General features: G+C 38.9%; 1 protein-coding gene across 1 annotated transcript; it reads right to left on the bottom strand.

The window, feature by feature from the left end:
- Positions 1 to 21,712: 21,712 nt before the first annotated feature.
- LOC127530864 (zinc-binding protein A33-like) lies at positions 21,713 to 23,798 on the bottom strand. Its single transcript, XM_051938633.1, has one exon. It carries the CDS (start codon positions 23,796 to 23,798, stop codon positions 22,410 to 22,412), a length of 1,389 nt encoding a protein of 462 aa, XP_051794593.1. The 3' UTR covers positions 21,713 to 22,409.
- Positions 23,799 to 25,521: the final 1,723 nt, after the last annotated feature.

The raw sequence follows: 25,521 nt of genomic DNA, 5'->3' as shown, positions 1-25,521 counted from the left end.
AAGATTTATTTTACAAATTTCTTGCGGTATACAAAAACTACAAAACAAAACCGGAAGACTACAACCGGAACTGACGGAAATAAATCGCGACTCAGAAGTATTACCGCTAGAAGAGTTCCCCTAGTGGGCAGGTGGTGAACTAAACACAACAGCTGATCCACTGTTGGTAACACCAAGGTAGGAATAATCAGAATTAACAAAACGACAAATTCAGAGATGGATCAATTTAGTGAATCAAGAACCAGACATAAACTTACACTGGTAAGGCTCACAGCGACTTCTACAGCTATGCAGACATTCAAACAACGTAAATCAGACTACTCAGGGCTCTTAAAGAGTACACAAAGTACGAACGAGTGCTAGAAGACTAATCTAAAGAAAACCGGAACAAACGCACTAGTCCAGAATGCTCGTGCCAAGATATAGCGTGAATGGACGGGGGTGATTCAGAGGTGTGGAAGCCGGGTGTCAAGCTTGAGGTGAATTTGGATGTCAGGAAGATCTGGATGGCAGGCAGGAGAGGTGAGGCTGCAGACAGGCTTGGAGGTGGTGAGGGAATCCAGAGGACGGAGGAGACTGACCAGGTGAGCTCCAGGTGTGGTGTCAGAGGTAGGAGCAGCAGCCAAGGTTCTTATGATCCAGATACAGGAGCAACAGGAGAAGATGGAGGGGGAAAACACAGACAAAGTGTTACCAGGAGCACTGAGGCTTTCAGAGGCTGGAGCAAACAGTGCAAGACTGGCTGTTGGTTCTTCATGGTCCTGCGTAGAATGATGGGTGGAGTCTGAATTTACTGCAGAGAGGATGGATTCTGATTGGACCAGCTCCACCTGTTCCCGCTCTGATTGTCCACACCTGAAACCAGCCTCTATGCTGAGCTCACGTGTAGAAAACAGAAGGGAAGGGAAGTGGGAGAACCCTATCAGAGCATGCTAGAATGTAAATAAATCCTCCTGTCACTCCCTACAGAGGCTGTAATGTTTGACATGAGTTTTATGGGTTTAAATGTGCAATAAATGCAGACATTTACTGTCTTTTTATTAACTTTAATGTTGAAAATGTCAGTTTTATTTGCAATTTGAAGACATCGTTGTAAAAATGTTGCTTATGTCATGTGTTGAGGATTTCGCCTTTATCTGTACGCATGTTTCAATCAGAAAAAGTGAAAAAAAGTGAATAATTCCTGTACTTTGACTGTATAGTACATATATTCTCTCTAAAATAAATACATTTACATGTATTTATCTGCTGTTTGCCTGTAAATAGCATGACGTAAAAGCGAAAACCAAGATAAAAAAACAAAATCAGTCATTTTACTATCAGTGGAGGTGGAAGAACAACAGACAAGTTTTAATGTAATGGATGCTTTTAAGACTTGCACATGCATATAAGCAACAACTAAAACCACAATTGCTTTCAAAATTATTCCAATAAAACCATGATTTGGTAAAAATAACCTTCTTTGGGCTGAGATAATTATTCTTGAGCCATCTGGAATCTATTTTATTAACTATATTTTCAAGAATTACTCCACTTTGGTGAGTTTAAAGTATGTGTTTCCAGACAGAATAATCTTTGTAATGCAGTGTAATTCCTTTAAAATGTTTCTTTTAACTCAGTGCCAGTCAGACGTGAGATTTTTCTCCGTTTCCGATGAGAACGGTTCAGATTCTGTGTGAATTTTCTCAGAACTCCTCTGCTTGTCTTGCGTTTCCACTGGTTTGCTTCAGCGTGTCGCGGTCAGACGTGTACATTTTTACAGGATGTTTGCTGGACGAGTGACTCAAAACATGAGGTCTGCTCGAGGTCGCCTTCAGGTCCAGCGGCTCCTTCACTTCCTGCGTTATTTCAGGCCGATGCAGACACACATCGGGGCGTTTGGAGGCTTTTCTGTGGAATGAATTCCTGCGGCCACAACGAGCTGCACCGGACCATCCACGGGCTGCTGCTCCTGCATCGAATGGCGTGATTATGGCACACAAAAAATGCCAAGCCTCAACCCAAACACGCTGTAGAATGAATCCCATCGAGACCGCAGAGCATATTTTTAGTCCTCTATGATGATTTATTGTTTATGGTGTAGGTGAAGATGTTATGTAACAACTCAAAATTCAGATTTTCACTAAATTTCTCACTAAAAATCCACATATAATGGATAAAAAGAAAGCTCAAAGCACAAAAAATTAGACATTGGCGAAACTAAAGAAAGAAATTTGTGAAAGGCAACACAAAAAAGCCAGAATTGATCCATTCTTTAATGGAAAAAACATCTTTTCTAGAACAATCAAAGTACTAAATAAAGTAGAAGCAGAGACAAACTACCAATATTTTTAATTTAGAGACAAATTAAGAGACAGGAAGGTGGAATTCATTTGGTTAGTTTCGACACAGGATGGGAAGATTACATTTATGGGAAAAATAGAGCACAGTTTTAGTTGTTCAGCCTTATTATCTGTGCAGAAATTAAGATTTTAATGACCATAATGTTTTGCTTAGTGGGAATTTAAACAGTTAATTGTAGTTCTCACCCAGAAAGTTGGACTTATTATCAGCATTTCAAGTTTTGTGATATATAAATACAGTAATAAATACAGAGCAACAAAAGAGATTTCTTAAGTTATTTTTGCTGTACACGTATATAATACAGATTTTTGTTGGAATATGAGGTTGATCCAGACAATTTGTCCAACAAAATTGATCTTGTGTGGATCAGAAAGTTCAGTTCAGGATTTTAATCTGAAGTTTGATAGAACAGCAAGGGATCATGGGAGTTGCTGTCTTCATAACAGCTACCAATAAAAACCTTTCTGACAAGCAGAAATCAGGTTATATTTAAGTTCTGTGATTACACTGAACACGTAGCACGAGTGACCTTTATGTTTCTGCAACACGATAGTTCTGCTCTAATCACAGTTTATGTCCTGGCTACGTAAGTGGAACATATCCTCCTTAGAGATCCATGCTGCAAACGTAAAAATAGACCAGTCTTCTATTTATAGATTTAATGCTAGATGTGTTTGACTCTTTTACACAGAAATGGGTCATGAAGTTCTATTGTTTTTTCTAAAAAACGTATCAAACAAACAAGCTGTCTGCTGATGGTTTCTACAGGACGTCCCTAAAGCTTAGACACATAGAAAACCTCATTAACTACATTTTTTTTTTTTGCCTCCATAGATATAATATGGGTTTGTCGAAAGCAGAAAAAGTTGAACTGATATTTCTCAGTGGACGTGAAGGACGGACATATGGAAAGATAGCAGGCGGGTTTCATGAACGTCATCCAAGGAGGATTCCCCTTGGCTTTTCCATGGTAGTGAAGGTGGTTAAACAGTTTAAAGTGCTCCGGGGGCAGTTGGGAGGTTAGATGTGCGAGGAGAAGAAGTGAGCGATTATGCCACTTCAAAGCGGCCATGGACTCATTCCCCTGCAGCTTCAGATGGATTACCCCTTACCAGGGGTGGCTGGTCAATAGAGGGCGCTAGGGCACCGCCCCCTCTGTCTCACATCATGTAGACCAGGGGTCGGCAACCTTTAACACTCAAAGAGCCATTTCGACCCGTTTCCCACAGAAAAGAAAACAGCGGGAGCCGCAAAATCCTTTTGGCATTTAAAATGAAGACAACACTGCATATATCGCTTTTTTACCTCTATGCCCTTGTTAATCAGTCGTGATTAATTAATTACAAAGCCTCTAATTAGATAGATTCATTTTTTAAATTGTGTCCTACCACTAATTGTTAATTTATGTGTGGGTTCAGCTGTGGTTTTTACAGAGTCTTTGGAACCCCAGCTGCCAGCCATTTCAGCAGATGACAGAGTTGATGACGACCTGCACTGTGATCTGGTTCTCCTCGCCCTTCGACCTTCCTGATTGGGCCACCCTCCAGCTCCTCCTCCTCGGACCAATCAGAGGCAGCCAGGCACCACACCTGCAAACTATATAGCTGCCACCATGCCATTAGTCGAGGTGGCTGCTGGGTATGACCAGTCCACCCTGGTGCCTCTTCATATTGTGGCTCTGTGTATTGCTTCGGTTTGTAATGTGATGGGTGCTACAGACAAATTCGACCTTCTGTTGGCGGCTTTAGTTTAGTGTGGAGCCCTACGTCTCAGTGGAGACTGAGGCTCCAATTCGTAGTCTGCCAACTGTGTGTAGGAGCCACTTAGCATTCTGAGTATTCGTGAACTGTGCGTTCAGTATGTATCCTTATTCAGAGGCACCAGTTTTGTTTAGTTCGTTTGTACACCCTTTGTATTAGTTTTTGTTCCTGGTGGTGGGTGTTGCTCCTGTAGTTTGGTTTGGCTAGGGAGTTTAGTTGTTTTCTTTGTGTTAGCTTAGTTACATACTCTGTTAGCCCTCGTTATGTTTTATTCCGTTCTTTGTTTTAGCAACACTCACCAGTCTTGTTTCATTGTCACTTTTATGTTCCTTTGCTACTAAGCAATAAATCCCTTAACCTAAACCAATAACACCTGCTATTTTTGTTGCATCCAGCCATCCCCTAGCGGTTGGATGTAACACTAATATTTATCTTACTTGGTTAATGTCATTTTTGCTACTGGACCTCATATGTTACATAATGTTAGCTGGAAATCAATATTTTGTGAATGTCTGTTTAACTTGTAAAATCTATTTATCTTAAACTAATAACTTTTCTCCGGTAAATCGCTGCCCTATTTTCCAAGACGACACTCCTCTGACTCTTTGACCTGCTACACTATTTACACGGGCGGACTAGGATTTGCAGTGCGTGCAGCGGTTTTTGGTCACGTGGACCAAAAGGAGCCGAGTCCTGTTGCCGTGGTATCAGATAAACACACAACATGGCCTCCACTGTATCTAGCACAGATACCAGCGAAGATGATGAAAAGAAAGACAAGGAAACCGCCTTCAAAAGTTACTAAAAAAGGATTGAAACGATGCTATATGCATCTCACAGATGTCCAGGGCGAAGACGTGCAGGACTTTACACGGACACGGTGGGAAACTTACAGAACCTGCGTTTAGGCTGTATTGGGACCATGGAAAAAGTGCCTAGAAAGTGAATTTCGCTCCACTGCGCTGGATCTACGTGGTCAATGCATTTTTTCATGGACAATACCCTTCTAGACTCTGGGTTAAAAGTTCTACTCAGAATATTTGTCCGAACTTTGTCACCAGCCAGAAATGTATCTTTATGAGAATACCCAAAAAACAAAAATCTGGTGCTGCTGTTTTTGCTTGTTTTAAGTGCTATGTTATTTGTGGCTACATAAAATCTTTATCAAATGTCATAAACACATCTACCAAACATTTGAAACAAGTATTGGTGCCTTAGTGTACACATAGGTGTACACTAAGGCACCATATTAGCTACATTTCTCACTTCAGAGTGAGAAATGTAGCTAATTTCTTGAAGGAAACGCTTCAACTTAAGTGATTTTCACCTAGCACAATGAAATATATAGTAAATTTAGCTAAAAGCTTATGTGTCATATATTAAAAATATCACAACCTACTGTGTAATGAAAGATATAAAATAAAAAATGCACACCATGGCCATAAATGGCTGAAAATCTACCGAATTGCTACCACGCCCTCCTAAATCGGAATAATGGCAAAAATGGAATAAGACAAAAAAAGAAATGCACAAAAGGTCAGAGTCTTTCACAAGTATGGTATAAAACATTTATTCAAATACGACGGTGTCTCTGAATATGAAAATATAGATTAATACACATACAAATACGTTGCAGACTCTCATACATAAGTTTGTGTGCCCTCATGGTGCGGTTGTACTGATGACCACTGATCACCCCAGTGATGGATCCTGGGGCAACAACTTCTGACTCAATGAGTATATCTTGCAATCCTGCATCAACAAATCTTTTTCCTAAAATACCTAGGAAAGACATGCATGTATGAAACTCACCTAGTCGAATCACTAGCCGCTTCATGAAATCGTCATTTTTCCAGCGGATTTGTTGAGCTTTGGCATATATATACTGACAGTCAACAGAAACTTTGAGGTATAAATGTACGCAGAATTCTACTTGTAGGGGGGTTGTAATTATTCACTGTGGATTTACTGATGATCTCGTGCCCTGGTAGTTGAGATAATGATGAGTTGTCATTTTGTCATCGTTCATTGCACATGGGTTGGTCACTTTGCAAAAGTGAACCAAATACACACCAAGCAATACTCAGTGAGTATCTGCACAATTTGAGAATGGGTTTTGAAGGCCTATATAAAGGCCCAAAAAAGGCCACCATTGTTAGTCCAGTGAACAGCATCATGCCGCGTCTATCACATGAACAACGTCTCCGGGCACTGGGTATGGTGGAGGCCGGTTTGAGCTACAGTGATGTATCCAGGCGTATGGGCTGTTCCCAACCCACAATCAGAAGCCTGGTCCAAAGCATGCGCCGACGGATTGCTGCCTGCATCCAAGCAAATGGAGGCCATACTCGGTACTGACTGTTGTGACTTTGTGTTTGGCAGGTGCCGTTTTCTTTTGTGAAATTCTTTATTTTGAAATCATTCTTGAAACTTTAGATTTTTGTTTCTGTCTGTCAATATGCTAAACAAATGATTCATATGAAGAAAATCCAGTTTCGGGCTTCAAAATAAAAATGATGTTGAAAAATATGGTCTCAAAGTTTCTATTGACTGTCAGTGTACATAAACACCACACACGAGATTGATTTTCTGTTTATACAGGGGCTCACCCTGGATTTTAATTTATACGCCAGATAGTTCATGTTTTATGGAACAGATGTGGAGCCACCGTTTCTTATTCCAACCTCAGGAATCCCATTTGCTACTTGAAAAAAATGCATGAACTGCCTTAATGCACTGACCACACTCTATTACAGGTCTTTCTTCGGTGTTGCGTCATTATTCCACTATATAAATGATATATTGATGGATGTTGGTATGTAGTTTTGGCATAATCGTGATTGGAATAAGGGACTAGTCCAGGGTTTTAGTGCGTGCTTTAAAATTGTGGAACTTGAGAGAAACACCATAAAAAGCCCAAATCGCAGCAGCACAGGCCAATATATACTTTGTAACTGGCTGAGTGAGGAGAAAGCCCTAAAAAGAGGGGTTTATCTTCTATCTCCTAACTTTTGTACTCCTAAGTTCTTGTTCTCTCACAAAGCGTTTTAGCTCTAACAGCAGCTGAGGGAAGTTAGAGGACTCCACTAAGACTTGCTCACAATCAGCCCTGGTAGCTGCTGGTAATGGAGCTGCTGAGAGAAGCAGTCATCTCGCCAACAGTGGATCACTTTCCAGTGGCCAAATGGCAGAGAGAGAAAATGCAGTTGTGGTGTGCAGATGAAATTGAATGTCTCAGCTATCTGTGAGGAGTAATAAATCCAACTTAGATGCAAAACTCTGTTCTCAGTTTACTCAACTGTATATTAAGCAGCAAGTTCAGCAGGCAGCTGACGTAGTGTTCACTTGTTGTCATGGTTACAGTGACGCTGTGCCGCTATCTCACAATGATACAGAAATTCCAACAAGTCTGTGGATCCAGACTATAAGCTGCATCACTGCCAAAATCTAATCAGCTGGTCCTTGTGTCATTTCTGATCTTCTCCGAAAATTCCATCCAAATCCATTAGTCCATTTCTGAGTATTGTTGCGAACAGTCAGAATAACAGATGGAGGAACGTACGCCAACTTCACAGACCTCCACCGTGTTTCCTGGCAGAGTAATAAATGAAACAAACGTTTTTGTTGTGTGAGTTCACACATATATCTGTTCATCGATTCAGTCGTCAACCGAAATGTTTTTGAATTGAAAAACTTTGCTTAATGTGTCAAATAATACTATTTGACTAAAACAACTTTAATTGTGATTAATTATTTGCAAAGTCTCCACTTAATTAGATAATTTTTTTCAAATCACGTCTCACAACACAATCTAGCTGCATCACAACTATGCACACAATCACCCCACAAATGATGCAGTTCTACAGTTTAATTCAGCATTATTTTTCTGAAAGTAGATACAACATGAGCTAGGAAGGATCCTCACTGGATGACTGCCCCCTGACTGGGATTTAAACCACCCATCTAAAGATAGAGGTAGAATTTCTAATCGCTGTCAAATCTTCCTTCCTTTCCAGGATAGAGGAGAATCTGACGGTTGGTTCAGACCATAGACTGTATGTAAAGATGGACGTAGCATCTGGCTCCAGAATTGAAGCCCACTCGGAAGTGTCAAAAACTTGCAATATCACGCCGTCTGCTAGGGCTGGCTCCAAAAAGCTTTTTCTCCATAGACCCCAATTCATTTTTGGAAAAAATAAAATTTGATAGACTGATTTTCTACAGCTCAGGATTTTTTCCTGTTAGTTTTCATGGTCAAAATGAGAGATCAGGTGGCCGATCTTAAAATAAATCAATACCGAATTTTAAATAAATCGTTAAAGTTGGCGGAGCCAGGGGGCGTGGCTATACTTGATAGACAGCAACAGAAGCCTCTGCTGCAAAATGTGGGCGGGATAAGAGAGTCCTCAGCCAATCCTGCCCCTAGTTGCTCTCCGGTCCAGTCTGTTTGATGACGCTTTTTACGTCACTGCCTCCAAAAAATCCAAAACGGCGACCAGGAAGTAGCAAAATCCGGGCTTCATTTTCTCGTTTCAACGGGTGACGTCACGGTTAGTTTACGCCTGGTTCAGACCAGCTCAGCGGTGGCGTCACTGCTGGACGGCTTCAGGAGGAAGTTCAGGCTGTAAAACACGCACTAACAGCAGGATTCAGTGAGTTAAAAGTGGATATTTTCAGACAGATTCTCGAAAATCCACATAGAAAAGTCATCATTTGAACAGAAAAAGCAAAGATCCTCAGCTACAAAATACTGCAGGTTGATTTCCTGTTTCAAAGAAGCTCTTCAAAGACACAAATCAAGACCAGAAAAGCTGCCTGGAGCTTCGCTTTGACCCAGACCTACTTTGAATTTCACACCTTTAAAGAGGCCGTTAAACCGTGAGATGCAGAGATGCTGTTTGTCAGGAAACTCAGCAGGAGGTTGAAGGAAACTGGAACACAAAGATCTGCTCAATTCGCATCAAAAGCCGACCGGATGAGAACATTTTACAGGTTTTGTCGACATTTGTCACATCGTGCTTCAGATATTTACAGAGCTTTAGACATGCAGATAAGTTTTTAGTTTGGGGATTTAATTAAAGTGGAGTGAAACTACTGGAACAAATAAAGAACAAGTAAACTGTCCACATCAAAATCTGTATTTTTTTAAGAACAGTAATTCATTCTTTTACCATGTTTGACCATAAAATTCCACTTTTTTTGTTTGCTTTTTTACTATATTTAAATCTGCTAAATATACGGTAAGTATTTGACAAATAATTGTCATTATGTGGAAGAAAAAATTTGTATGTTAAAGATTTGAAAAAATTAAGCATTCAAAAAAGACCTGTTCAGATAATTTCTAGTAAAATTACAGAAAAAAAATGTTAATTTACAGGTTGACTGGTAAAAGAAAAACCAACACCAGAACAGGCCAAAGCCATAAATAACGTCCACATCAAAAATCTGTATTTGTTTTTATAAATGGTAACTCTTTTACAATGTTCGACCATAAAATTATAATTTTTTCACTGTATTTAAAACTGATACATATTTAGCTATTTTACAGATATCTGTCATTATTTAGAATAAAAATCTGTACAATAAAGATTTTTTAAAAATTAATTTTTAATTTAAAAAAACTGTTAAATTAATTTCTAGCAAAATTACTGATTTTTTTATTTAAAGGTTGACAGATAAAAGAAAAAACAAATTAAAAATCAAACAAAAAGAAATCCTAAGGAACAAAACCATAAATGTTCGTATCAAAAAACGTATTTTTTTAAAATAAATGATAGCTCATTCTTTATCATTTTATCAATTTATATAATTTATCATTATTTGGAAGGAAATTATGTATATTAAAGATTTTTTTTCAAAATTAAGTAGTTTAAAAAAAATGTTCAGATAATTTCTAGTATAAAGTAGTAAATTACAGAAAAAAGAATAAAAACCAAACAAAGCAAACAAAAAATAGAAAACCAGGCCAAAACTGTAAATAATGTTCACATCATCAGAAATGTTTTACTGTATAAAATGGCACAATTTTTATGATATTTAAATGAGCTAAAATATAAATATTTTGCAGATATTTTTTGCCATTATCACAGTTTTTACAGTTTTCAAACTTTACAATATCCCACATTTTCTAATGTATTTTTCTGCCATCTTAATTTTCATTTTTTAAAAATGTTTTTAATTACTATTATTATTTTCTTTTTTAAACAGATTATTATTTTTTTTATACTTTACAGTGCAGGATTCTCCCTTTTTAAGGCTCGTACTGTTCCTGGAACAAGTCGCTGGTCTGAAATGACAGTAAGTAAAAACTACAACCAGGAATTCACAGATTAAGAATAGATGCAGCTTCTCCAGAGCTGCAGCAGGAGTTTGGGTTGAAACCCGCACACAGATCAGCGTTTTACTGCTGAATGTGGTGCGACGTGGCTTCAGCCCAATCCAAAAGTAGCTGCAGAAAAATTTACTGTTTAGTCTGCTTGGGTCCAAGTTTTTGCAGATTGATGTCAAAACACAACAGCGTCACTAAACCTCAAGCACATGCTGCAATCTTTACATAAAAAGAAAGAAAACACATCCTTCAAGTGTTCACATCCTGCTTTTATATATTAATAAATGTCTAAGTGACAACTTTAAATACATTCCTTCCTCTGGCTCGATCTCACAAAATGAAAATATGAAACAAAACCTCGTAAAACGATGCTCCAGAGGGTGTGTCACGACTTGTGGTCGGAGAATAAAGACAGAAATAAGCAGAAAAATGCAAATACCTGCACACACAATGAAGACAAACATCTAAAGGTTTGTAAAAATACTTTTTATGCATCTTCTGTGGTCATGAGGGCAATAAAGAGGAAGATTCTGCTGTCATGTGTCACTGCCCGCTTCTTATTACTAAACATTAAAAAAATCTTAAAATATCTCCACACACACACACACACACACACACACACACACACACACACACACACACACACACACACCGTACAAGGATGAGGCAGAAATTAAGGGAAACTGATGCAGAAAACATCCACTTGATACAACGACACAGCCTTAAAAAGAAATAAAATGGACTTTAAATATTGCACGGAAACTTCACGCAGCTTCAGTGAACATCTGGCACAAGCTACAGCAGAATCTAACGTTATAAATGCTGTCTGAGGTTAAAGTCGGTCCTCAAAGAGTTAAAGAAACGTGTGATTCCTCATCTGTTCAATGTTAAGACGAGCATCATCTGAACCGTCCTCAAACACCAAACAACAACTGAGTCACAACCAGGACAGCAAATTTTCTTTCATGTGATTTTTTTCCTGCACACAAGATATGAGTCTGAACTCATGACTGATGCACTCGTATAAATAATCAAATCCTGTTTTTTTCTGCATCTGTGACAGCAGCAGGAAATACGACCATATTAGACGAATGTGCCGTTTTAAAAAACGCTCTGACTCGAGCTGAAAGATGCAAAATACAGTCAGAAACATGAGTTAGCACTCAGGAATAGAGTGCAAGAGTCTAGTTTAATAAAAATGTCTTTAAACACATAATTTTGTGCTCACTGTAAAACAGAACTTGTGAAAATCTGGCAGCAAAAGTGTCAAAAAAAATGTAAAAAAGTGATTTAATAATGAAATGTTCAAAAGATGTAAAAAAAACAAAGAGAGAAAATAACAGAAAATATCAGAATAATATTGATATTTGTAGTTGATTTAAATACAATAAAAATAGTGCACATTCAGAGTAAAATTACCATTTGTAAAAATACAGGGCTTAAAGTTGAGGAAGTTAAAAAATTCAAGTGTTTCTCATTTCTAAATATACAGATTTTTTTCTTTCAAATATCATTAAATGACTCTAAAATAATGATACAGTATATATACAGTATAAGTTGTGCGAATTTACAGGTCAAACATTGTAAAACAACAAATAAGTTTTGTAAAAATATTGCTGATTTAACGTGGACATTATTTACAGTTGTTTTTTTTATATGTAAATGAATTTTTTTTTTTCCTGTGGTTTTCCCTGGTATTATCTGTAATTCAACAAAACAGAAAAAAGATCAGTAACTGTTAATTAAATATTTATCATTTAAAAAATTTAACATATATATATATTCATTTAAATAACAGCCAATGTATTTATAATAACAATAATAATAATGATAATAATAATAATAATATTAATAATAAAAATAAATCATTGTCGCTGATTTAATTGCACTAGAAATTGTGTATTTTTATGGTGAAATGCTAAAAAAAAAAAGGGCCAAATTTCCTTTTATGAAATACGGATTTTTGGTGTGGATGGTATATATTTGGTCTAATTTTGCAAATATATGAAAAATATTAAAGATTTTTTAAAATACAGTTTAAAGAAAATGGTGTGTTTTTACATTTAAACTCTGTAAAACACTGAATTGCCTATAGTTTGGTCCATTTTTATGACAGTTAATTAAAAAATGTAAATTTAAACTTTTTTCCTTTAATTTCACTGATATTGATCTGTAATTTCACAAAAAACAAGACAATCTGCCATTTAAAAGCAAAATTCTATTTAAAAGCTTTTCAAAAGAATGTCATTTTTTAGAGTGCAGACCTTCTTAATGACATAAACAGCATTAGTAGTTTTCTGCCTAAACTTAAGCAAACAGTGAGTGTGAAAATGAAACTTGCATCAATAATAAGTCAATTAAATTAATCTCAAGAGAAAAATAGCCTGCACCTCCACTTCAGCAGTGCCCTGATGAATGTGAATTAGACAAGAGACTAGAAAACAGTGACCTTCCATTTCCTGAACGCCCTTTTTAACCACAAGTCTGCACTGAGGTCAGCGTGGTCACAGAGGAAGATAAGTCAGCTGCTTTTGTTTTGTGTCGAACTAAACATAGCAAACACCCACACTGGCTCTAAAGCACCGATGAACCCGATGCCACCATTAATTACACCACAGTGACATGATGTGAACTGATAACATCCAATCTAATCGCTTGTATAACCATTTAATTTGGTCACCATCATGAATATCAGAACATGAGGTCATCCATTTGTTTGCAATTAAGCCAAAAGGTTTATTTCAGGCCATGTTTTCGTGGCTTAAAATAGGTTCTCTCGGTCACAAGGCTTAATGAAAACACGTGTATGTGTGTATGTCTGCGTGGGTTTAACAGCAGATACTGTAAATGAAGATGCGGCTGACAGCAGTAAGGTTACAAAGGGTTTGTGAGCCTGTAAAACACAAATAGAATCACTGGCTCAGAGTTCAACTCCATGCCCTGTGTGGTAAGACTGTCTGAGTGTTAGCCGTTAGCCGTGTCATCCTCAATGCACTCATGTCTGTGGAAAAAACAGCGTTGGCACCATCAGCAATGGAAGGAAGACAAACATGTTTCTGGAATCTAAAAGTTCTGGTAATTGCTGAGTCTTTGTCCAAATATGTGATGATCTGAAAACGCAAATCACTGACTGATTGAATAAAACAGGAAAGTCATTTGGAGCCATGTCAAAGCAGCTTCAGATTCAAAATCATCTGTTGTCAGTATAAAGTCCAGTTATGTTACTCCATCAGGAAGAAAACACAAGCTATCAACTGCTGCTGAGACACAGTTGGTCAGGATGGTCAGGAGTCAACCAAGAATCATCTAAAAGCAGGTCTGAATGAATGAGAAGCTGCTGGAACGCAGCTGTCAGTGTCCACAGGGTTTTACATCAACCTTAAAAGCAAGATGTCTCCCTTAAAACCCAGACGTCAACCTTAAACCAAGACATCTAACTTCATCCAAGACATCCACCTTAAACCATGACATCCACCGTAAAAACAAGATGTCCACCTTAAGACCACAATGTTCTCCTTAAAACCAAGACATAGAGCTTGAAACAAAGATGTCCACCTTTAACCATGATGTCTTTCTTTAAACCAAGACGCCAACTTTACCAAGACATCCACCTTAAACCAAGACATCCACCTTAAAAACAAGACGTCAGTCCAGTTTAAAACTAAGATGTCCACCTTAAAACATGATGTTCTTCTTAAAACCAAGATGTCCTCCTTAAAACCCACGCATCCACCTTAAACCAAGGAAGACGCAAAACGACCAAATTGAGGCACAAAATTACCAAAAAGAGGCAGAAAACAATCAAAATGATTCACAAAAGCAACAAAATGAGACATTACACAACTAAAATTTCCATCATGTGTCAACCAGAAACGGCCAAACTAGCAAGATTCCACAGATTTTCAACTTTATGTCACTCCTTAAACATATTGTGTACAACTTGCTGCTGATCACATGGACAAAGAAAAGGCCTTCTGGAGGAAAGTTCTGTGGTCAGATGGAACAAAAACTGAGCAGAAATATGTTTAGAGGAGAGAAGATGAGTCCTTTAACCCTTACAAGGCCATGTTTCTGGAGAAGTACATATACTAAAACATATACTAAAACCACCTAATCCATAAAAATATCGATCAAGTCTTGCCAGGTCGCATTGTCATAGACGTTCGCCATTGTGAATTTCGGCCGGCACGGGTGTGCTATTACGGTACGCGGCCCCGATAAAAGCTTCGTAATTGCGGCTTTGTTATAACGGCTCACACGACTTTATTGTTTGAAATAAGCAAATTTGGGGCCAATGTTTATATCTTACCATTGGTCGACTTAAACATATGGATGTGAGCATATTTTATGTTGATTAGCAATCATAAACAAGTCACACGTGTTGAGCCAAGAATACTCGACCCCGGCTTTTTAAGGGTTAATTCCAAGAATACCAAACTTACCATCAAGCATGGTGGTGGCAGTATCATGCTCTGTGGAACTGGAGCTTCACACAAAGTAAATGGAATAAAAAGAAGGAGAATTACCTTCACATTCTTCAAGAAAACCTAAAATCCTCATCAGAAGCTTGATCTTGGACACAGTTGGGTGTTTCAATAAGACAGTGAGTCAAAAAGTGGTAATGAAATGGTTCAATCAGGCTAGATGAAGATTTTAGACTGGTCTCCCTAAAGTCCTGACAAAAACCCATCAAGAACCTGAAGAAACAAGTCTAAGTCAGAAAGACAACAAATTTGCTTGAATTCTGTTTAGATGATTCAAAGATAAACCAGAAGGTTGTGAATGGAAACCAAAAACACTTAACTCAGGTGAAAATCGTGAAAGTGCTGCATGTATGTTTTTGACCCAACAGATTTTGTTGTATTTACAGAAGATCTGTAAAAAAAAATTACAAAAAAATAAAAAATAAGAATAAAAAAGAAAAAAAATAAGAATACATGACTGCTTTTGTGAAAAATGCAGGTGATTCAATAATTCCACTGTAGAAAATAAAGAGTTGTTGGAGTTCTTAGAAACCCTGGACTACCCAGATATACTGTACGTGGTCTTTAAAATTGCATGAATAAGACTTTTGTTCACTTTCCAGGACCCTCCAATACTTAGCTGATCAGCAAATGTTGCACCTTTTTTTCATTTTCAAAGCTAGTAATTAAAAATTTGGCCTCTGCTGGAGCCATTTGGATCTGCTGGTAAAGCTATTTTGTCTTTGTCATGGCAGCTATAGTTCTGGAGATGTTGAACCCCTAAAGTACTTCCCAGGTAGGATGTTTTGTTGGGGGTAAAAATACAAAAAATCCGAGCTCTGAAAACTATTTTACTGTACTTTCCTGAACTTGCTTTTGGGTTCCAAGTGCAAATAAGTGAACTGAGACAGTGCAGTCTAGGGGAAACCCTGAATACTGTAAGGAATGACATTTCAGATGTTTGATCTAAAACCAGTGTTGTTTTAATGATTTCTTTTATTGTCCTTCCTCCACAGAACCTTTAACCGGGGTCAGCACAGAGGGGGTGGAAGACTACTGCTACATCTTGGAAGTGGTACAGTTTCCTGGATGAATAAACTGGAGGCGTCCTTCTATAGCTTGTCCTCACTGCACCTTCTTACCCAGATGTGGTCGTCTGTGGTGACTGGTGACCCTAAGGCAGGTTGCAGCTACAGCTTCAATGACATCCACCTCAAAAAGTTGGATTAAGTAAGATTATTAAATAAATCTGATACATTGACAGTGATACAGAAGTATGGGAGCCGAAATACACGGATGGTTCAATTAAAACTCCAAGAAGAACACAGAAAGGCATGAACTGGATGTAAGAACCGACAAAAAAAGACAGCATCACAACTTAATGTCTAGACAGTAAAATGATGGACCTAAAACTGAGCTTTCCAGCTGTTTCTTTTGTCACTAGTGGGATTTTACCAGTTAATGAGTGCAGTCTTGGTCTGGTGTATAACACTGCATTGCCATCCATCGTCTGCTCTCTGCTTCACAGATGGCGTCTGGAGGTTTCTGGTTCTGGGTGGTCCGATGCACCTCCTCCACTTAAACATCTTCGGGCTCCAACACATCTCCATTGTTGAGACAGATGTTGTGCAGACACTTGGAGGACATACATCTCCAGTGGCTGGTGTTTCTGCCCGTAGCTTTATCTACATTAGCGACCAACTGTTCATCCATATGGTCAACCACGAGCAGACACTACAAAAAGCAGCTAGTTCGTGACATCAGCATGAACATCTTTCATCCTGCCAGACAAACTGGCTGCTCCGTTGTAAGTTTGACCCTGTAGTTATGATAATGGGAGATTTACACAAGTATGCAGCTAAGCTAGTTAGTCTCTAACCCAGTCTCCACAAAATTACACTTCTATACAACTAAAGTACATTCTCAGCTACGTCTCTATGTTTTTCTAATCAACGTGTCTTTGCCATGTGTTATACTGTTGCTCCTTTTCAGCCAGCCAATCATATACTAGATGGGGGTGGGAAAAAAAAAAAAAAAAAAAGAAGCTTCAAACATGTAGTAAAAGGGCTGTACTTAACCCAAACCAAGACAAGTAGGTTTGGTGCCGAAACTTAACCAACCTTCGGACATGGATCAGTGCATAGCAAAACCTGATTTTTCTAAACCTAACCACAAAGTTTTTGTGCCTAAATCACATCAAAAAGTCAAAGAAAACTGAAAGTACACAACAGATAGCGAAACCAATTATGACACTGATGGTCTCTCTGTTACTGGGATTAGAGTAGGGTCAGAAACGAACAAATAAAACCTGGAATAAAAATGGTATCTCTGATGTGTACGCTGAGCCAATCAAGCCTTTGATAGATTACTGATGAATATGGAGCAAAAAATAGTATAAGACAAGGATTATTTTTCACAAATTTTGAAGCCCGAATGCCCTTCAATTCCGGAATGAGCCTTGTAGTGTTTAAATACGTGCATCTTTTCCTCAACCAATCAATCCTGCATAACATGCAGTTTCCTGTAGCTACTAATCTATTTAGCTAGACACCAATACTTACACACTTACAACAGAAATCAATGGAAAATAAACAGGAAGTTCAAGGAGATCCACCTCCCCATCTCCCGAAAGAATGTATGGTTATGCCCAAGATCTGCAATCTATCATCCAAGTCTCCAGCTGGTTTTAATTTCAAATACAAGCAAACATCCTGCTGTTCAACTCAGAAGAAATGCAGACAGTGCAAGGTGACACAATCTGATGTTCAAGTGATGATGAACAAAACTGTATTCGCTTCTGTTGTAATAAAAACAGAGAGATTCATAATTTACAATTTGCACTTAATTTCTTTAAAGTAATCCCAGTTTGTTTCCAGTACAGCTGAATGAACCCTATAATTTTCACTGCTGGATTCACTAACATGCTTCTTATATCTGCACAATACCTGCAACAAGCTGAAACTTATTTGTCAAAACTGAGCTGAAGCTTCTCCCTCACCTCAAAACAAATGACTCGGTAGTGAAATAAAAGCAGCCCTGTTCTTTTTTTCCCTCCTCTTCTTCTAGGAACTGAGCGAAACATGTAAACACACGGGAACCTCAGCCCACTCACGTTGGTTTCTGAGGGCTGGGTCGCAGCTGCTTTTGTGTTTTTCTTCTAAATCCTCTACCTTTTCTGTCTGTGTGCTGCTGCGGTCACGCGCTAACTGCCGTAACACATTTAATAGCTGCTTTGATTTATCAGGGAAATTGCAGCTGTAAAGGCCCAGGAGCCTTGAAGTTTAACAGCAAACTGCGAGGAATGAGTGAAACCTTCAAGATATAAAAAAGCAAAAGTAACAGGACACGAGTATTTCTTCTGAAACGTGCCTCTTGTAGTGACATACAAACAGCTCTATAGCGTCCGTAAATCACTGTTTTCCAGTACCACAGCTTTTGGTTCATCCTCAAAGCTCTCCTTGTCATTTTTGGCTCCTGCAGGCAGCGGTTCACTACACTGAAAATACCAAAAACACTACCGAATTCAGAAACACCACAAATAGCACAGACTACAACGGAAGCAGTACTTGTGTTGTGTTTTCTGTGTTTTTGGCTTCTTTGTAAATGCCGGTTCTACAGTGTCAAACTGGGCAACTGGTGTTTCCTGAAGTTGCAGAGGGTGAGCTATCTGAAAGAGCAAATCTAAGCATTTTAGCAGATAAAGAAGCAGGGACTTCTCTTCATGTTGGTTGAGACCAAAACAGAGCTCAAAGGAGAGTAAATACTGGACTTAAAACCCAGACCTCAACCTTAAACCAAGACGTCCAGCTTAAACCATGATGTCCTCCGGTGAGTAAATACTGGACATACATTGGCCACATGAACAGAAACATAACTGTAAATCAATAGTAATGTTGTTTAGTCTCTGCTGGATGTATAAATGGGCAGGTGTTTATCATAGCAGCATAGTAGTTGATGCTTGTTTCCACTTTCCCCCAGACAAAAAGTCTCTTTAGTTGTGGCTGAATAGTCGTTTTTGGAATGTTCCTAAATCTGTGAAAATCATCTGTATGCAAGACATGATCATTAAAAGATGATGTCATGCATTCAGATTCCAGCTCAAGCAGGATGCATTTTTAGCATCCAGATATGTTTGTCTGGTTTTGCATGCAGACCCAAAAATCAGTCAGAGGTTCGGAGCTTCTAGTTTTTGAGACTAACATCCAGGAACTTGCTAAAGAACTAAATGTTCCTTCAATCCTTTGTTTTCTGTTGTTCTACTGCAGTCTTGGGGAATTGCTGGAGGAACTTTTAATAATGAAAAAGGGGTTCCTGGATACATTTTTGTAGGCCTAACAGACACTATATATCTGCATTTAGACTTAATTTTATTAACTTTACCTTTTAAATCTCAGTTTTGTTGATATTATGTACATGGCAGGACTTAAATATGCAACACATACACGACCAGTCAGAAGCTTGGACAGACCTTCTCATTTAATGGTTTTGATTTAATTATTCTGTTCATTGTAGATTAATACTGAATATGTCAAAAGAATACAAATGGGATTTTTCTGCAAACAGTAAAGTGTTAAACTTCAGTCTTAATTTTCAATATAGAAAATAATACAAATAAATACACAGCATTGAATGAGAAGGTGTGTCCAAACTTTGACTGGTCATGTATATAATACAGTCATGGCCATAAGTTTGGACACAAGTACCATGACGCTTGTGAGTCTTAGAAAATACCACAAAATTGTCACTTACAATACAGTGCACAACTCCTGAGAACTATATTAAGTTTCATATTTAAAAAAAACATCAAAAGAGTTTGGTGTCATTTTGTTATTCTTACCAAATTCGGTTGTGAAAGTACTGCATTTTTTTGTTATTTTCTTCTAATATTATGTTTTGGGAACAAAGTTGTTCCAATTGTTGGAATTTATTGATAGTATTATATCCCTTGTTGATTTGTTGACTAATTAAACTGGTGCTGTCAAAAAATATTAGTTATGTTCTGTAATAGACATCAAAACAGACATAGTAAGTCATGCTGTGTCCAAACTTATGGCCATGGCTGTAGAATATTTGTTATTTATAATGTGCTGATATGTTTGGCATTAGAAAAAAACACTGAATTAAAATGAGAACTAGAAAATTTCAGAAGAAAACTTTAATTTTCCAATGCAGCTTCTGCCAGTTGATATGTTCTGCTACAACTATACACAAGGTATAATTTACTTAAGTTCATTTTCACTTATAACTTTTTTCTGTTTTCTTTGTAAAGCAAAATCGATAAAATAATAACCTGAGGTGAAAACATGATGACAGCTCATCTGAAGTCTTTTCTTCATCACTCTTTATTGTCTGACGCACACGGTTATCCAGAAGTCCATGGAAAGAGCAGGTTACATGAGATACATCATTAAAGAGAGATTCAGCTCTTCAATCTGCAGCATTACAAAGAACCTGGACACCCAGACATCCACTTTAAAACCAAGATGTCAACCTTAAACCCAGACATTCACCTTGAAACCAAGACTTCCACATTAAAACCCAGATGTCCACCTTAAAACCAGACATCCAGCTTAAAACACAGACGTTCACCTTAAATCCAGACGTCGACCATAAACCAGACGTCAACATTAAAACAAAAAAAATATCTTAAAACCCAGATGTCAAAGTTAAAACCCAGACATCCTTCTTCAACCAAGACATCCAGTTTAGAAACAAAGTGTCCAACTTAAATCAAAATGTCCATCTTAAAACAAAGATGTTTGTCCTCAACCAAGAGGTCCATTTTAAACAGAAAACTCTTTCACTGACTCAAAAATTTCAATAAAACATTGTCATAAATGCAATTAATAATTAAGAACTTCTACGGTTTGGAAACTTTCTAGCATAATGGATTAATCAGTTATTGGTATTGTGTTAATTCTACATAAAATCAACAAAATCTGAGAAAGTTCCCCGTTGATTCTGAAAATATTCACTATATATGTATATATGTATATATATATATATATATATATATATATATATATATATATATATGTATATATATATATATATATATATATATATATATATATATATATACATATATATATGTTTCGAATTCTCACCACTATTTGCAATGGAATGTAAAAAGCCAAAGACACAGGTCAGATACAACCGAAAGAAGTAAAACAGAGAAACATGTTGAATCAGAATCAGAGAATTTATTGTCATTGCACACTTTAGTATACAACGAAATTACATTTGAGCTGCCCTGCCAATGGCAGCTCCGGCTGCTGCGCTGTAAGCGCGCCACCTGTATGTAGGAAATGAGAAAAAAAAAAGAAAAGAAGAGACATTTGGTGAGGGTGGCCGAGGGTAAAATGAAAAAAAAGGTTCATTAAACAAAATGAAGCCTCCAAGGTTGGGAAAATTCAATTTGAGAAGGAACCTGAAAAAAAAAAAACCCGCAACAGACAAAGCATAACACTAGACAAGGTTAACTGGGGTAAGGGTGAAGGGTAATGGGACGGGGAGCTCAGCTCAGTAGTCAGTCACTCATCCAGCTGCTGCTGCCATGGGTGGCGCGCTGGATGCATGGGATTCCAACCCCTGTGCGTTGCTGTTGGGAAGCTGCTGGTGGCGGCCTTGGATGGGGGGAATGGGCTTGTGTGTGCGAATGTGAGTTCAAGTGTGTGTGTGAGCGTTAGCCAGTCTCCTTCCGTCCCAGACCCCCCTGATGTCTCAGTTCGGGTGGAAGCGATAACACGGCAGGTTGCCATGGAGATGTCCTCGGATAGGCCAGACAGAAGTCAACAGGTGTCGTTGGGACAGTGGGGGGGGGGGTTTAGGAAAGCAATCTCTTGGCCGTGGAAGCTTCCAGAGGAGTTTGTTATTATTCCAGGGGCGCCGAATTGTTATCAGTATCCTTTTGTTTAGTCGAAGTAGAGGAGCATTTTCCCTCTTCCTCTGGCCGCTCTCAACTGTCAGACGTCGGCTGTGGCTAAACGCATCCTGATGGCATCCACTCTGCGACTCAAATCAACAGTCACACCAAGCAAAATTGTCTATCTTACGTTTGAGTTCGTCAATCCGATCACCAACATCCTTGATCCGTTCGTTTGCAGGGGTCAGCAGAGTTTGGACATCATTTTTCTCTGCGGTCCTCCTAATCTTCCAGAAGCTCAGGCCCACAATCAAGCCAATTGTCAGCAGGCCTGTCATCAAAAATCCGAAAATGTAGACATCTTCAACGTCCTCCACAGATAGGGGTGCCAGGCACATGATCCCTCGCCACTTCCCCCACGAATCGATCACATAGCCCGAGGCAAAACTCCCATCTGGGCAGGTGGGTTCCCCTAAACCCATGCTCTTTGTCCCGACAATCTTGTCAATCGCGTTGAGAGACCAGCTAATCAATTCCATGATCGGTGTTTCGAAGGTCCAGTGCCAATAGATCACTTCAAGACAGACGGACGAGACGAGACAAAGTATGCATCTATGCATCAAGTATGAATCTATTGATCGTGTTGATCTCTAACTGATCTGTTCTACTGCCACAGAGACTTTTACTGGTAAAATCTTCACTGTTTCCATAGTGTACATGTATGGAAACATCCTCTCGGTGAAAGTGTGATTGAAGATGTGTATGTGTGTTTCAGTATCAAGATCATAGAATGACAGTTTTCCTCTGTTACAGTCCAGATTCACTCTGATCCTCTGGAACTTCTTCTGTACTGGGAGATAAGTGGGGGGAGCTGGTGGTGACCATGAATGGTATTTACCTTCAAGGAACACGATTGTCCATAATCCAGACTCTATCTTTGTCTTCCTCTGGACAGACTCTTGTAAAACACCTAGTGCCCACAATGAACTGCCTCCAGTGTCAACATCCCAGCTGTGAGTCCCTGAGTCGAAGCCTTCAGAGCTCAGAACACCGACAGAAGGATCAAACCTCTCTGGATTATCAGGAAGCTGCTGTTCATCTCCAAATCTCACACTGGTCAGATCATCAGACAGGATGAGGTGTGGATGTGCAGTGTTTGGGTCCAGAATGAGAGGAGTGTAGGAGACCATGTCCTTCATGTTGTTCCAGATGTTAAAGCTCAGGTTGCCCACATGTTTGGCCTGGTCTATCAGAGCTCCTGGGTGAAGCTGTGGATCCTCCATCAGGAGGCAGCTCTGGACTCTTTCTGCTGCAGTCTTGTAGTTCAGCAGGAATGAGACGTCTTCAGCTCTCAGCTGCTCCTCTGTGGCTCTGACTGTGTCTGAAAGATCTGCTATCTCTCTGCTCAGAGCCTCCATCTTCTCCTTCATCATCCCAGTCTTCTGCTCCTCTTCCTCCCTCAGTGCAGCCATCCTGGCCTCCTCCTCCTTTATCAGAAACTGGTGAAGCTTCTCAAACTGCTCCTTAATCTGCCTCTCTGTGTGTCGGGCCTGGACCTTAATGTGATCTGCTGTTTGATCAAACTTCACTTTCACTTTTTCAGAAAACTTCAGCTTCTTCTTTAAGGGCTTCAGAGTTTCCTGAAGTTCCTTCTTGTGTTTTTTTACAGCTTCACTGATGGGCCTGAATCTGTGGTTGGAGTGTATTTCTGAATCTCTGCAGACGAGACACACTGGCTGCTGGTGGTCCAGACAGAAGAGTTTGAGTTTCTCAGAGTGCAAACTGCAGAGAAACTCTGAAGATCTCTGAGCTCTCTGCTGCCGGAAGGACTCACACAAATTCTTTAAAACCAAACTAACAGGTGGTTTTTCTCTTGAACATCTTGTATTACAAACTGGACAGTCGTGTGTTGGTTTCTGTCTCCACCAGGTCTTCAGACAGTCTCTACAGAAGCTGTGGCTACATGACAGAACAACAGGCTCTGTGAAGATGTCGTGACAGATGGGACAGCAGAGATCCTTGTCTGATGTGGAAGCCATTTATTGTGTGAGTGAAGCTGAAAACACAGCAGACACAGAGTCCAGTGAGTCTCTAAGTTCAGTGAAACCTGCTCTGACTCTGAGTGGTGTTTTTGATCAGACTCACCTTCAGTTTGTGGAGTTTCATCAGCTGGAAGCAGCAGTGTTGTAGCTGGATTCACTGTGAGGCAGCTGCAGCTCTGATGGTCTGAGGAAGAATCACAAAGTGTTTGCTGGTTTGTCTCAGGTGAGCCAGTTGAGGGGCGGAGCTTGAACTAACCGTTGCCTTTGCTTCGCCTGTATCTCTGGGTTGTGTTTTGTTCCAAAGAAAAAAATCATGTTCAAACAGGCAATGTCAGCTGATGCCACTAAGTTGCCAAACTAGTTGTGTTGGTTGGTGATGGAGACTTCTGGTGGTTTTGTGTTCAACAGTCTGAAAGTAAAGGTTTGATCTACACGGTGTCTTTGCGTTTTGGTTAATTTTTTTTTCTTATTTTTTTCCAGAATCAGAATCAGGAAGATTTCATTGCTAAACTTTCAAATGAGTGTGTTTTTCTTCTTTATGTCTTCTAAATGTTATTGTTTTATCTCCCTCTGTTTATTTATTTTGTACTTCCTACATCCCTTTTCTGTTCCTTCCTGTTTTATTTTGAAATTACCTTTGGGCGTTGCAGGTGTTTTGACTCTCCCTTTTGTCTGTTCCCTTCTGTTTTTATTGGCCTCATTACTGTCACCTCAGTCGTGTCTCCTTAACTAGTTATCTGTGTTTATAGCTCTACATTTTCCACTGTCTCTGGTCAGTCCAGTTCTCCTGTTCTTCGTGTACTTTTTTATGTCTTTAATTTTACTTTCATGTCCTCCAAAGGAGAAAACAAAACCATCCATCCATTCTCTATACACCGCTTTATCCTCACTAGGGTCGTGGGGGGTGGTGGAGTCTATCTCAGCTGACTTGGGTAAAGGCAGGAGACACCCTGGACAGGTCACCAGCCTGTCACAGGGCTACATATACAGACAAACAATCACATTCACATTCACACCTACGGACAATTTAGAGTGACCAATTAACCTCAGCATATTTTTGGACTGTGGGAGGAAGCCGGAGTACCGGGAGAAAACCCACACATGCACAGGGAGAACATGCAAACTCCATGCAGAAAGATCGCAGGCCCACCCAGGGATTTGAACTGGGGATCTTGTTGCTGCAAGGCAAAAGTGCTAACCAGTATACCACTGTGCAGCCCAAAAACAAAACCAGTCTCCACAAAATTAAGTTTCAATACAACTGGACGGCGTACTCTATTAGATTTCGAAAGGAGTGCAGTTCTGTTTTGAAATAAGCATCATATGTTACCTGTGATGTGGCAGACCGTTTTCCTGTTTTGACTCAATTTTTGGTTCCGTTTAGGCACCAAAACTTTGAGGTGAGGTTTAAGTTTGAAATAAGTATAATTTCAGACCCACCAAAATGACAAAGTTCAAGTAAGGAGGTATAAACCAGCAACCAGACCATCACCGAGAAGACAAAGGTTTGAATCCCAGTCTCAGAATTCAGTTTGGTTTTCTGTCATCTACTTTAGTTTTCACTCACTTTTTGGTTCAGTTTAGGCACCAAAACTACAAGGTTAAGTAGGAAAATAACATATTTTGTTCAGCAGTTAAGATGTTACAAGTTTGGTTAATATTCAGAAAAAAGTCATGGTTTGGGCTAAAATCCGACTTTTTTTTTTTTTTTTTTTTTTTT

The sequence above is a fragment of the Acanthochromis polyacanthus genome, chromosome 18 (assembly GCF_021347895.1).
Source record: "Acanthochromis polyacanthus isolate Apoly-LR-REF ecotype Palm Island chromosome 18, KAUST_Apoly_ChrSc, whole genome shotgun sequence".
In the NCBI taxonomy this organism is placed as follows: Eukaryota; Metazoa; Chordata; class Actinopteri; family Pomacentridae; genus Acanthochromis; species Acanthochromis polyacanthus.
The sequence above is the reverse complement of the archived record's forward strand: the minus strand, read 5'-3'. Positions and strand labels throughout refer to the sequence as shown.

Coding starts and splice junctions, on each gene's coding strand:
- LOC127530864 (XM_051938633.1), bottom strand. CDS start 23,798: ATGGCTTCCACATCAGACAAGGATCTCTGCTGTCCCATCTGTCACGAC.